The 15,376-nt window shown below is 26.7% G+C and overlaps 1 protein-coding gene across 2 annotated transcripts in view; it reads right to left on the reverse strand.

The window, feature by feature from the left end:
- Positions 1-15,376, reverse strand: part of LOC107451545 (dual specificity calcium/calmodulin-dependent 3',5'-cyclic nucleotide phosphodiesterase 1) — a 600,146-nt gene that overhangs the window by 314,574 nt on the left and 270,196 nt on the right. Inside the window, exon 1 of one of the 2 annotated variants that reach the window (XM_043042288.3) lies at positions 6,229-6,775. The exons of the other annotated variant lie outside the window; for it this stretch is intronic. Coding sequence (XP_042898222.1) covers positions 6,229-6,673 — 445 coding nt within the window. The 5' untranslated portion in view covers positions 6,674-6,775. Of the gene's footprint in view, positions 1-6,228; positions 6,776-15,376 lie in introns of those variants that run through there. 2 annotated transcript variants of the gene reach the window in all.

Genomic DNA, 15,376 nt, shown 5'->3' on the forward strand with positions numbered 1-15,376 from the left:
AAATAATTCTTCAATTCAGTGTTAATAATACTATTAATAACTTGCTATTTGCTCGATTTTTATAAATACGATAAATAATTGTTTACAATTAGTAAGGATTAATCTGTTTTACTCAACTTTGTTTTAATATCTTATTGGAAACCCAATTAATTTAAATTTATAATTTTAATTCCTCTCTGCATATCGGAACCTGCCACCGTAAGCAGCCTCTATTAACACTAATCATACCATAACGGGTCAAAAGACCCGTTTTTGTATGTTGTATTGTATTGTATTGTATTGTATTGAAAAGTGTTGGTATGTTTAGTGTTAATCCAACGATGGGTTTTTATTTATTATCTAACCTATTACAATCAAGGGTAGTCATAGTCTGGGGAAACTTTAAAAAGTGGTGCCAAATATTTTATGAGATTTAATTTCATGTCAGTTAAAGAATTTTGTTCATCTGTTGTAACCCAAATATTTCAATGTAATTCGTTGAATGAAATATTTAGATATAATCAAGTAGTAATATCTAGATATAATCATGGATGATAATTAGTTAAACTAATTTATTTCCTGGGTCTTTTTTTACCAGCTTTAAATTTATCTAGAAAATGGCTACACTTCAATCAATACGGTATACAGGTCAACTTTTTCAGCGTGAATTACCTTTTTTAGAAAAGAATTTCGTCAAACTTTCACCATCAAATCGATTAAGTTAAAAGGGACAGTATATTCTTTTTATTTGTGCACTAAATAATTTATACAAGTAACATAAGAAGTCAGATCAAAATTATGAAGGAAAAAAAATGAAAAATAAAATACAGTTATTAACTACAAATTATTTGCGATTATTTAAATTCACATTAATGTCTCTGATAAAATTCATATTAAACTGATAAAATTATGGTTTTGGAAAAAAAATCATCTAAATTACTGATTAAGTTGTTGAAATTATTTAAATGTGTTGAAATTACTTCTTACGTTTCTTATCAGCAATTTATGTTAATAAATGTTTCAAAACGAAATTTATTCATATATTTTCTTTTCAAATCTAAATTACAGACTTACATTTTCTTAATGTTTAGGAACAGAAAATTAAAGATTTGTAATAAACATAGTAATAAATAAACAAAAAAAATTAAAAAAGGAAAGACAATTCACTGCATGATTCAGCAACACGTAAAGTTTTATAATAAATTGCATTGCACATTGCAAGGCGGTAAACTGATGTTCTGATTTTCCTATTTAAACAATATGTTTTGAGATTTTCCTAGCATTTTAGATAAAAAAAAAGGCGATTGACTTACAAAATACATTAAGAACATTCAAAACATGTTTTTAGACCTATTAATGGTTATGGAACAGTATCATACTGTTTACTGCTAAATACGACGTTCCTAGCGAAAAGGGTACGATATTTCGTTCTTCGTTGGAGAGTGATTTTTTTTTCATAAGCGTATTTTTGACAACACTGTAGAATATGGCGTAATCAAATTAGTTCTCAGAAATGCTTCAAGTTGATTTCATTTCTTGCAATAGCATTTAAACACAAAACATAAAATATTTAATGTATGAAAAGATTGCTATTGAAAATAACATCCAATTCTTAAAAACTATTTCTAGCAAACATGAATGGATCTGTTATACGACAACGAACGCAATTTTCATAAGTAATCATAGCTATCACTTTGACAGCTTATTGAAATTATTTAAACTTAAAAATTAAAGCTAGTTCTGATACTTTTTCGAAATTTTTTTTATTATTAACGCTTTAATATCAATTGTGGTAGTTTTATTAAAATTTTTCCCTATTTTTTGCACTGAAATGATATTGAATAATTTTTATTAATAATGCACTATAGGACACTGTCGAACGATAAAATTTTTAGAAGTAAATGCTAAAAATGATAAACTTATATCACCGAGTTCTATTCTTTTTTGGGTCATACAAAATAATTTTTGCGAATTATTGCGATTATTACTACATAAAACTGATGATTAATCGTTGGCAATAAAGTGCTGGAACAAGCTGAACTATAAGCTAAGTTTAAATAAATGATTAAAAGCGAATTGTTGAGATTAGCAGACAGCCTGTGCAACATATGCGTTTTAAATAAACTTGAAAATTAACGCAGTTTCTAAAATAATTTAAAACTATGTATATTTTTATTTTAATCATATTTAAAAATGTGCACCGAGAGAAAGGCATTTTAATAAAACAGCGGAACTGAAGCAACAAAAATCTGACGAAAATGCTTTTGAAATATGTAGTATGTTCTAAGTAGAGACAAAATTTTAATTTCACTATCTTAATCAAATTAGACTTGTTTTGCATTTGAAACAACATAAATATTATATTATAAATTCTGTTTTTGAGGTACAATTGTTCTGTCTACTGCTCTTAATCCATTACTGCCCATTCATAAAAAAGGGGTCTGTATATGATGAAGTGAAAATAATCTAAACTCGTTCTGCTATGATTTAGGAGTGTTAAAGAAATAAGTGTTGTTTTTTTGTTTTAATTTAACGTATTAGTGCTACTTATTATATTCTTTTAAAATGTCGGATTTTTTTTACAAAAAATAAAAATGTGGTAGAAAAAGTTTTTGATTACTAGGATTTATTTTGCTCACACAAGATAGTTTAAATCGCCATATTATATTAACAATATAAATATTTACATAAGTATCTGAAACAAAAACCCTGTGATTTTTCTAAAGCTAAAATGATAGGTAACATAAGGAAATATTCATCTTTAGGTTTCTCATGTTAAACCACTTTGTGGGTGAACATAAATGCAGAGATGCCAACTGCTCCGGACAAGCCAAAATAATTAAAAAAAGCGGTAAATAATTACAAAGTAAATTTTGCATATATTTGACTATTTTTGCTTGCTTTTTTACAGGTATAGCATGACACAGGTTCTATAAAGAGGTGAATTATATAAGCCTACTTAACAGTGAGTCTTTTAAATTATTAACAAAGTTATGGAACCTTCAGTTTCAATTTTTTACCTCTTAATAAAATCATTTGTCGAAGAGGGGGGGCTTATCATTCCTGCTAAAGTAGATGCAAGTTGCTGGTAACGAAATAAATGATAAATAGAAATGTTCTTATTACCAATTTCTTACTTTTTCTAGATAAGAGCAGTCCTACAAAGTTAACGTTCTAATATTTTAATAAATTATAATTAAGAGAATTATGCCCAAATAACGACCGGATGGATAATAAATCAGGCTTTAATGTTCCAATGGAAGTTAAATAAAAATTTCTGTATTTACTCTCTAAGCTCTATGGTTGGATAAATAATTTTTGTGCCATAAGTTTTAAGTCGGAGAGTTTGGATAGATGAATACTTACGATCCTATTGTAAAAATAAATATGTGTATTGTTATTATAAAAAAGTGGTAATCATGTATAGTTACTTTTTCCTATGAAGGAAGAAATATGAAATGTGATTACTGACAGTTTTTTTAATTATTATTTTCGTACCAATAACAGTCCTGAATGGCTGTACTGCATACCTGCCAACTCTTCCGGATTTTACGGAAGATTTTACTTTCATATTTAAAGTGGTAGCAATACTCAGGTTATTCCAATTAACTTCTTGAATTATAATGATAATTATAAATGAGTTTGACCACCACTACATATAACTAATTACAATAAATGTATAAAAGCATAATAACCCTTGCGCAAGCGAATTTCAACAGGATCAAAATATAAACATATTTTTGGGTCGGATTGTTTTTCGTTTACTGTTTTACAACCGCTCTGAAAATCCATTCTCGGAAAGAGTGAAAGTTGACAGGTATGCTGTACTGGTAAATAGCTTAAAGCACATTGCTTTCAACTATGACGCTCTTTGCTGCCAACTCCTCCGGGTTTTCGCAGAAGATTTTATTTTCATATTTAAAATGGTAGCGAAGCTCATGTTATTCCACAAACCTTTTTGGATAGTAATAATGTAAATGAGTTTGATCGCCACTACGTATAAATAATTTCAACAAATATATAAAAGCATAATAGCTCCTACCATAGCGAATTCCAACCTGGTCAAAATATAAATATACTTCTGAGTAAGATTGTTTTTCGATGATTGTTTTACTACCACTTGGAAAATCCATTCTCCGAAAGAGCGAAAGTTTGCAGGTAAGAACTTAAGTTTTTTCCAGTAATTTCAAGATCATAGCTGCCAACTTGTACGGCCATTGAAAAAAAATTTCTTAGTGGTTACATTATCGTTTTGGCGTAAAAAGTTTGAAGTTAAAATATTAAAAAAAATTTAACTACACAACAAATCAATAGATTAAAAAAAATATGTAGATCAAATCTGTTGGCTAATTTACGTTCATAGATGATGTTTATATAATTTGTTTTTTCGAAAATTCGTGTTGTTTTACTACCACCTATTAAAATATTATTCAATGACCATACAAGTTCGCAGGTATGGCAAAAAGTTCGCTTCAGTATTAATTTCTTGAACTATAGCTTTGACTATAAAAAAAAATCGTACAATAATTTCAGACATGAAATTCATTTGATAATGTTTTTATGGTCATCTTCAATTTAAATCTTTTGCTGCATTTTATAATAACTAGAAAAAACTCCCATTAAAAGCTTTAAATTGACAACTATGCAGGCATTTGTTTATTTCGATTTGTCAAATTTGGAAAAATACATTAAAAAATTTACAAAAATTTGTTTAAAGTACGGCAAATAAGTATGGGATTAAATTGCTAATTTAATACCATGATAATTACAAACAAATAAATGACCAATTACTAGCTCTTAACTCCTTAAAAGCCAAATTACTAATAAATGTTTTTTAAAAAGAGAAAGACTGAACTTTATTTCATTCTCATGATGAAACAAAACAATCGTTATCGCCAAAATTTATTAATAATACAAATTTCTATATTTGGATCTGAAAACAAATCATTGCATATTTTAATATAATTAGATGTTGGAGATTAGAATTTCTGAATAATCTGAACATAAATGTACTACCACGTTCTTCATAAAGTGATTTTTACGTTAAAACAAAATGTTGCTTTTTCGCGTCCATAATCTTAAATGGTTAAAAAAAAATTTTTTAAAAAGAAAAATTAACTATTTATGGTAGTAAATCTCACCGACTGAATAGCAAAATCATTATAGTTTAAATGTAACCATCATGTGATGGTTATATAATAATTTTTTATTAAGAATAAGCAGGAATTTGCAAAAGTATTGCTGCATTATAAGCATCTTTTAAGCTCTTAGAAATATTTTTAAAGGAAAAGTAGTTATTAATTTTAACAAATCCCTCCAGTTAAAATATAACAATGTCAATTTTATGAATTAACATTAAATTGTTTTCATAAAAATAATCGGCATTTAGCAAATAACGTAGTGCTGCATGGGTGAAAGCTCTTATATAGCAAGACGGAAAGGAGAAAAACCTGGTACGTAAAACATTTCATTCCAGCATTTTTTTCGAAAAAAATGAAATAACTGTAACTATCAAGATTTCTTTTAATAATTCTGGCATATATATAAAACTGCTTCTTTTCCAAGATAAAGTAAATATTGTTGAAAAATTTAAAAAAAAGAATAAGTAAACTCATCCCCAAAACTAGCTATAACTGAAATGGTTTTACTACCAGCCTTTCCTCTTTTCCGTCTCGCTTTCACCCCTGTAGTGCTGCATTATTTGTGTTTTGTAGGCGTATTTTTTTTTCGCAAAAATATTAAATAAATAAATTAATAATTTATACGAAAAAAATCTCTTCGTTTGTTTAACTCCACTCCAACAATATATTATTTATATAATGGCATACCTGCCAACTATTAATCCCTTCCATTATCATTCATGCCAGTGGTATTAAAATGGAATTAAAATTTCAATTTTAAGAAGAAGAAAAAAATGCGTTGCATTTGATAAAGCTCAAGAAGTCAACAATGATAGTAACGCATATTAATATATGTGCGTAATTTTTTTAAGAATAGTGGTGATCAAAATCATTTAAAAATTAAGTTTATAAAAGAAAAAATAATATATATTTACTACCACTTTAAATATGAAAATAAAATTTTACGCCAAATGCGTAAAAGTTGGCAGGTATGAATGGTATAAGATAATTCTAATATGAATATTCAACATCTTGCAAAGCATGCTATGCTGAATTATTTGCATTTAACGTTCTTTAAAAATTATATTCAGGGGAAATAGAATTATACATATCAATAAAATGCTCTCACCAATTGTGTAGCAAAATCCATCCAGTTGAAATGTAGCACTCTTGCACTTTTTTACTTGCCTCAATTCTTTGCGGGACATGTTTTTTGCCCTCGAACCCCACAAAAAATAAAGAAAAACTTCACAATTTAATTTTTTTTTCTTATATGAACACTTGCTGTGACAGTCACATTTTGAAAAAAAAATAGTTGCGCGCGGAAACTTCCGTTCCGCTACTGATTTTTCATTTGGCAATCTTTCCACTAACACCCTTGACACTTTTTGTTTTTGCACTCTCCTGTCAAAGCCACCACTATTTTTATTTTTCACACAACATCCAAGCTGCGTGAATGAATAGAGTGATTTTAGGCGATCCGTTCTCTTTCTGTTAAGCGACTGAGACAACGAACGAAAACGGAAACTAGCGCGTGCTGGAAACAAAATCCGGTAGAGGGCGCCCTCCTTCATTATTCGCGACAAGAAGGAAAGGATAAACTTGGAAGTTTCACAAAAGGAGCTTGACCTTTGGAAGCTCCCTTATTTCATGTACACTTCATATCGTCACTGTCAAAATGTTAATTATTTTAAGCATTTTAAATTGTTTTATCCTACTTTAATTTGCAATCAAAACTGTTCTTTTCGTAACTGAATTTATTATAAGAAAAATTGTAAATTCCTTGGAACCCATTACATTTAGACAGTTTAGCTTCTTTAAAAGACCATTAAAAACACACGGTAGAATTTGTAAATATAATGATGTTTTGAAATAAAAATGGAGGTATATATATTTGGAATAAAATGATGCATAAATGCACCGGTTTGAATTTTTCTCCTAACTTTCTTTTGTAATACGTAAGCAAAATTTCTAGTTGAAATCGTAGAAAGTAACTTCGCGGTTTTTAAATAGCTCCTACGCAGGAAAAAAAAGAACATGTAGCAGAATTTTAAATTAAGTTTTCCTTATACCGAAAGTAGAAATGTTCTTTCTATTTCTCTTTCTAAAGCAGGGCAATTATTTTTTTTTTTTATCCTTAGGCTATAGTAATTTATATTGCTTAAAAATAGAGAATGTTTTATTATAATTTTTTTTTAAAATTTAGATTATAAGATTATTATTAGGGCACGATTTTGATTAAGATTTAGATATAGATTAATATTAGAGCTATTATTTTTTTATACTTAAGCGATTGCAATTTATATTGTATCAAAAATAGAGAATGCTTTCTTTCTTTCTTTTTTTAAAATTTAGATTATAAGATTATTATTAGGTCAAGATTTTGATTAGGATTTAGATATAGATTACTATTAGAGCAATTATTTTTTTACACTTAAGCGATTGCAGTTTATATTATATCAAAAATAGAGAATGCTTTGTTTCTTTCTTTTTTTAAAATTTAGCAATTAGGTCAAGATTTTGATTAGGATTCAGATATAGATTACTATTAGGGTAATTAGTTTTTTATACTTAAACAACTGCAGTTTATATTGTATCGAAAATAGAGAATGCTTTATTTATTTCTTTTTTTAAAATTTAGATTATAAGATTATTATTAGGTCAAGATTTTGATTAGGATTTAGATATAGATTACTATTAGAGCAATTATTTTTTTATACTTAAGCGATTGCAATTTATATTGTATCAAAAATAGAGAATGCTTTCTTTCCTTCTTTTTTTAAAATTTAGCTTATAAGATTATTATTAGGTCAAGATTTTGATTAGGATTTAGATATAGATTACTATTAGAGCTATTATTTTTTTACACTTAAGCGATTGCAGTTTATATTATATCAAAAATAGAGAATGCTTTCTTTCCTTCTTTTTTTAAAATTTAGCTTATAAGATTATTATTAGGTCAAGATTTTGATTAGGATTTAGATATAGATTACTATTACAGCTATTATTTTTTTACACTTAAGCGATTGCAGTTTATATTATATCAAAAATAGAGAATGCTTTCTTTCCTTCTTTTTTTAAAATTTAGCTTATAAGATTATTATTAGGTCAAGATTTTGATTAGAATTTAGATATAGATTACTATTAGAGCAATTATTTTTTTATACTTAAGCGATTGCAATTTATATTGTATCAAAAATAGAGAATGCTTTATTTATTTCTTTTTTTAAAATTTAGATTATAAGATTATTATTAGGTCAAGATTTTGATTAGGATTTAGATATATATTACTATTACGGTAATTAGTTTTTTACACTTAAACAACTGCAGTTTATATTGTATCAAAAATTGAGATTGCTTTATTTATTTCTTTTTTTAAAATTTAGATTATAAGATTATTATTAGGTCAAGATTTTGATTAGGATTTAGATATAGATTACTATTAGAGCAATTATTTTTTTATACTTAAGCGATTGCAATTTATATTGTATCAAAAATAGAGAATGCTTTATTTATTTCTTTTTTTAAAATTTAGATTATAAGATTATTATTAGGTCAAGATTTTGATTAGGATTTAGATATATATTACTATTACGGTAATTAGTTTTTTACACTTAAACAACTGCAGTTTATATTGTATCAAAAATTGAGATTGCTTTCTTTCTTTCCTTTTTTTAAAATTTAGATTATAAGATTATTATTAGGGCACGATTTTGCTTAGGATTTAGATATTGATTACTATTAGGGTAATTAGTTTTTTATACTTATGCAATTGCGATTTAGATTGTATCAAAAATAGAGAATGCTTTATTTCTTTTTTTTTTTTTAATTTAGATTATAAATCATGAAAGAATGAAACGTAGTAAGCTAAAATCCCTTTTAGGCAGATAAGAGATTGTATGTTATGCCAAGTTTACAAGAACAGACTTCTATAAATTTCAGATTCAGTATTAATTAAAAGATATGAATAATAATTAATATTTATAAATAGTTTTTGTCTCAGTGTGTTCATTGATATGGGCTCAATTGAGCCAATTAACACAATTTTAAATTAATTAAGTGTGTGTTAATTGGTTCAATTAATTTGAAATCCAATTTTAAATTCTAAGATTGCAGGTACTTTTAAAACATTTTTTGAACTACTATAAGAGGCACCTCCACCTGATCGCCTCGCTTACCAACCCCTTTTTATTCCTCTTTCTTTATTTCGTAAAAATTAATACGTTCTCAAAAACAAAGAAGATTTAGTTAAAAAAGCATTTAGTCATTATAATTACATGTAGCAACATTTCCTTAATAATCGTACATGAAATGTGTGACATAAAATGATAGATTAATGGGAAGTGATTTTACTCGTTAACGCGAAATATTAAGAAATATATTATTATTATAGAAATTATTATAAATTAAAGTTTTTTATATTTTAAAAAATTTCAATACCAGTATTAAAATTAATATTAATATATTTCCATTAAAATTTATCGGTTCGCTTTTAGTTTGCTGATGTTACTTTCGACATAAACTCAAGTTAATAAATTAAAGATCTCGACAGTGAACGTTAAATGTTCGTACAATACTGAATACAAAAATCATTATTGAAGCAAAAAAAATTGAAGAAAAATTTGGTTACAGAGTGGTTCACATGGAAATTCACATTATAAGTTGAACTTTAAATATATCTCGGATTTGTCATTAAATTTAAATATTTTTAATTCCACCAAAATTTCTGAGCACATTCATTTTTAATATCATGTTTCTAAGTCTAATAGATTTTGAACAAAAAAAATATTACGTAAATTTGAACCCTGAAAAAAGAGGCAGTGGTTTTTATGATTTTATAATATAGAGACGATAATAATACTTTCGGATTTGAAAAATTCGTACAATTTAAAACTTGCTAATTAAGTTCATTCTAAGGTATTTCAGTGAATGAAAAAAAAGCAAATTTATTTTCCAAAATGTTAATTAGATAATTAGTTTATTAGATAACAGGAAGATAATTGCGTTCATTTAATTACCTGTTAGGTGGAACGCAGGAAATAAAACCTCTCGCAGATTCTAAAAAGTGTAAACTGTTTTAAAAATTTAAATATTTAATTTTGAGTAACTGCAACGAAGAAAAAACCACGTTTTAAAATTATAAAAATAAAAATATGGACTCTTACATTAATAAATTGAAATTAACTTTTAATAATATCTAATCAAATAAAGCATTTTGTGCTAAAAATTATTAAAAAGAATTTTGATTTTTTTTTCATAAAAGTGCTTACAATACGGTTTAGAACAATTATTATTTAAAATAATTTCAAAACAGCTTCGATCACAATAGTTTTGCAAATTTATAGTTATTTTTCAAAAAAATTAAAAAAAGTATATTTACAAGGTTTGCATTTTAAATTCTAAAGGTTGAAATGATTTTATGTGCCATTTTTATCCAGACTTTACATTCGAACAAAATTTTAAGAATTAGAATGAATGAAAAATGTTTGTGTAAGGGAAAATATTTAATTATGTGCAATTAAAGACATTTATTAATTAAAAGCTAACTGAATAACCATGTATCTTTTTTAGGAAAATCTGAACAAAAATTATTTTAAATGTTTTTACGCAAAAATAATTAGATTGCGTACCATACAATAATTCAAATAAAAAAGCTTAATATAATCATTTCAAGATCTTCTATTCCTTTATAACGTATACAAGATTTTAATTAATATGTTTGTTATCACCTATTTTATATCACTTCATTTCTTGTTCGAAAAATTTAAGTATTTTTAACGCTTTAACGCACAGTTGCGAAAAACATACACCTGTGCCTATTTTTTTCTTTTTCTGACGCTCTAATCACAAGCAAAAATATATTTTGGTATTTTTTGACTATAAAAGAAAACAATCTAGTAGTTACTAAACAAATCTCCTAGATTATTGGAATTGTATTTGCACTAAAATATAAAATCAAGTATAAGTAGTTTGAAAAAAAAATTTGCTTATTAACATTGAAAAATTTATGATAATTGATTTTGAAAATGAAAACATTCATTGAATAACTGTTTCTCTCAGATTTAACTGCAAATGAGTGCAAATTAGAAAAATTATTGATTTGAAGTGAGCCGTATTTGAAGATCTTTCCTTTAAAGCAGAAAAATTCCCCAGTGTATTATACTATATTTCCTAACCCTAAATTAATACACTAAATCTAATTTGTTTAACTTATTTTGACCTAAACTCATAAAAAGTAATGAAAAAAGTATGTCTAAAATTCTGCGTCAAAAAGTTAAGTCCTCTATGTGTAAAATAAAAAGGGGAGGCTAGTTCTTATAAATTTGACAAATAAGCTTATTAATCATTACTTTGAATCTTTAACCTTCATCTTGAATCATAGATAAGCTAATTTTGATGCTTATTTTAATATTTTTGTAAGTTTTGTCCCCATGACAAGGGACTAGTCTGGACACGTCTTAAATAGTATTATTTTCTCCTTTTGTGCATATAAAAAAAGCTAGTAAAAACAAAATGGTACCAATTTAAGCCTAAAAATACAATCCTGACATAATAATCTTAAAAATAATTATGATAAATAATTTTAAAACCAAATAAATTCATACAAACTTTTTCTGTATCAGGGAAAGAATTGTCTTGAACAGTTAATGTGGTAACAAATATTTTTATTAGATATTTCATGTTTGATCTTGGAAGTTTTTTACAGTCTAAGAAATATTTAAAATATGGCGACGAATACAAATGTTTTGCTAGGCTGTCCAAAACTGTAAAAGTATTATTTTCTCAAGATTTTTTTTCCATCAGTATTTTTTTAAACATTTTTCCAGAATGTGGACAGACGGAAGAGAGAAGTTGATTTACAATGATTTTGCCATCGCAATAAAAATAAAACAAGAACAATTAAAGTAAGTGATAATAAATAATAAACTTTGCTAATCCTACAGAGATGCCAACTGCTCCGGACGTTCCAGAATAATAAAAAACACGGTATATAACTACAAAATAAATTTTGCAAATATTTGACTATTTAAACTACTTTTTTAAAAGGTTTAGCATGACATAAATAATTTTAATTGGTAAATTATATAAGCCTACGAATTATTTAGAAATAGTGGTGGATAAAAATCTACTAAATTGAATTTATTAAACCAAGAATCACAATTGATAAACTTCCATTTAAAAATATATATTTGCCGTCCGGAGCAAGTTGGCTCTTATCGTAACTTTTGTCACAACTTAAAAATTTTTTTCATACCTGCCACTTTTTCCGAGAAAGAATTTCCCAAGTGGTAGTAAAACAATTACCGAAAACAATCTTACTTAAATTAAAATTTGGCCTTGTTTGAAATTCGCCTGCATTAATAATATTTGGCTTTATATATTTGTTGTATTTATTTTTATGTAGTGGTGGTCAATTTCATTTATAATTATTATTATAATTCAAAATGTTCGACGGAATAGATCGAGTAACGCTACAAATTTAAATATAAAAACAAAACCTGAAAAAAATTGTATCGATGATGTTGTAAGCTAGAATTTCCGCAGCTGAAAAATTTATATATTTGCATCAGGATTCCTATAGCTCGTAGAAAAATTTAATAGCGGTAACGTATATATCATAGATTTGGAACCTTTAATAAATTTGCGGTTCCCAATATGAGTTATTTTTTTTGAAGAAAGCTGGGAAACTATGAGAACCGCACAGTAACAGACCTCTATACATTAAAATGATATCTTTAACACTTTCATCTCGGCAAGAGCACGCTTCGCTTTCACCTTCAGTGCTAAAATTGAAACGCAAAGCAAATGTCTTTAAAACTTATTTATTTCACTTTAAAAAATAGTAATAAATTGCAATCGATAACAATTCTCACTTCGCTTTTACAAGCTTAAAGATACTGTAATGAAAATAATAATCTATATTATAATCTATGCTGGTAAATAAGTTCGTTGGAAACACTACCATAATAATGAAAAACTTCGCGTAGAGGACGAATTATCTCATCTCTAGCGCACTGTGAATATTCTAGGAAGACGAATTATCTCATCCTTAGCAATGATAGAGTTTGGTAATAATTTTTTAGAGTAAGAAAACGTACAAAAGTTATAAAATGCATAATTCTTACAGAATTTTATAACATTTATGAAATTTATTTTATAAATTAAGAAAAATAAAAGTCAATAAGTTCCTAATAGGTCGTGGTAAATATACTCTCCACCAAAAAAAATGGCATTAAAATTTAAATAAATTTTTTATATGCTAAATGAGGTTTTCTTTTCTTATATAAATTACTATTCTTATATGAATTTCAATTCCAAAATTCTTTAATTTATTCTTACTAGAAGTAAATGGCCCCCTAAAGAGTTAAAACAGTAAATAAAAATGGTTCACAATGACACATAATAAACAACTACGTATTAACATGTCTGCCACAAAATAATTTTTTTTCAATTTACTAATTATAAATAAAGTGTTATATCTTATCACAATTTGTGAAAGTGTAGCATAGTTTTGCTAATTTGTTTAAATTTCCAGAGATTTTTCGAGTGATAAATAACAGAACTATCCCATTTGTTTATAACAGCTATACACTAGCCCCCTGCCTCCCACGTGTAAAAATAAGGTTAAATGAATAAGTTGTGAATAATCCTTTGAATAAACTGTTATATTGATCTAAAGACGTTTAAATTCAAGTTTTTTTTAATCTTCTTTTATTAACAAAACAAATATTACTTTTTGCAGATGTGGCAAAAAAGCTAATTTACTACTCAAAGATAAATAAACAAAAATTTTACACACTCGGTTCTTGAGAAGAAAAATAGAATTATCTTAGATAAGAACTTGCTGTCTTATCTTTACATGTAGAATGATCATAAAATAATAGAAGGGATTGTAGAAAAAAAAATCTCTCTGCTCATCAATAAATAAATATAAAACAAAAAAATAAACTACATAAAGAAATTAAGTGGGCACACGTGTTAAATCATGGTAATAAGGGTACCGAGCAGTTATTTGGCTCAGAATGGAATCTAAAAAAACTTAATTATTTTATTTTATTGATCACATTAAGAATTACCAGGATGCTATCCTAATGATTAGAAGGACAAACCTAAACTATGGTAAATTGACAAATACAAAGAGACTATCCTAATGATCAGAAGAACAAACCTTAACTATATTAAATGATTTGTGTAAATGATATCAGAAGATAAGATAATCAGAAGCGAACATGAACATACTCTAAATAAACATGCATTTTCCCCAAATGTATTTGGGTATTTTACCATCTAAAGATAGAGAAGAATCTCTATGTGAAAGGTATGTAATTTAATTTAGTCCACCCAATAATTTAGTCGGGAGAGCAATCGAAAGTTCTTCAAGTTATCGCATTCTTTTTTTTTTTTTTTTTATATGTCTGATTTATTACTCTCGTATTTGTTCACAAGGGAGTTGAAAAATCAATTTTATTCTCATATGAAATAGATTTTTACATTTATATTTGCTACCGCTTAAATTTCTCTGCTTTGTTACGAGCGGTTTTATATGAAAACTTGCTGACTAGGCAATTACTTCACGTTTTAATCTATAATTGCCCGATTGTTTAACACGTTCACGCTAGATTGTCTCATCTTGGCAGCGCACCGGAGTCAAAACTGGTAACAATAAATTCCATTTTTTAGTTTTTTTCCGGGAATAATAAAAATCCATAACTACCAATTGTTATTAACGGATGCAATTTTAATATTGAATTGCTTCTTCGCCGTGATTAATTTCCTTACAGTGAATTGTTATTGTTGAGAATAGATTAACTCCTCCCAAATATTATCTAATATTGAATTATTTCTTCTACCAGTATTTCCGTACCAGTATTCTCACTTTTCCCGGCGTGAACGTGTTAAGGTTGCCTTTATAAGGGAAACACTAAAGTGAAAAAAATGTTGGAGCATGTTACACCAAGCGCATATCCCCTTATGTTATATGCCACTTTAAATTTAAAGTATCACCATGCGCAAACTTCACAAACAAACATAAATAATTACATCATTAGTCAACTATGGTTAATAGAACTATCTGGAAAATAAATCCTAATAAAAACAAACTTGTGCTATTACTTTTTTATTTTTTTCAAAAAAAGGAATCTTAATTTTAAAATAACGCTGGCCACGAATGGGTTAAATAGCCAGCCTTACTAGTCGAAGTAGTGCTGAAGCTTTCATTTTTGGACGATTCATCATAAGGAGGTTGGATTTAACAAGATTGAGCGATCTCTTCAAAT

The sequence above is a fragment of the Parasteatoda tepidariorum genome, chromosome 9 (genome assembly GCF_982258835.1).
Source record: "Parasteatoda tepidariorum strain Cologne lab strain chromosome 9, Ptep-v5.0, whole genome shotgun sequence".
In the NCBI taxonomy this organism is placed as follows: domain Eukaryota; kingdom Metazoa; phylum Arthropoda; class Arachnida; order Araneae; family Theridiidae; genus Parasteatoda; species Parasteatoda tepidariorum.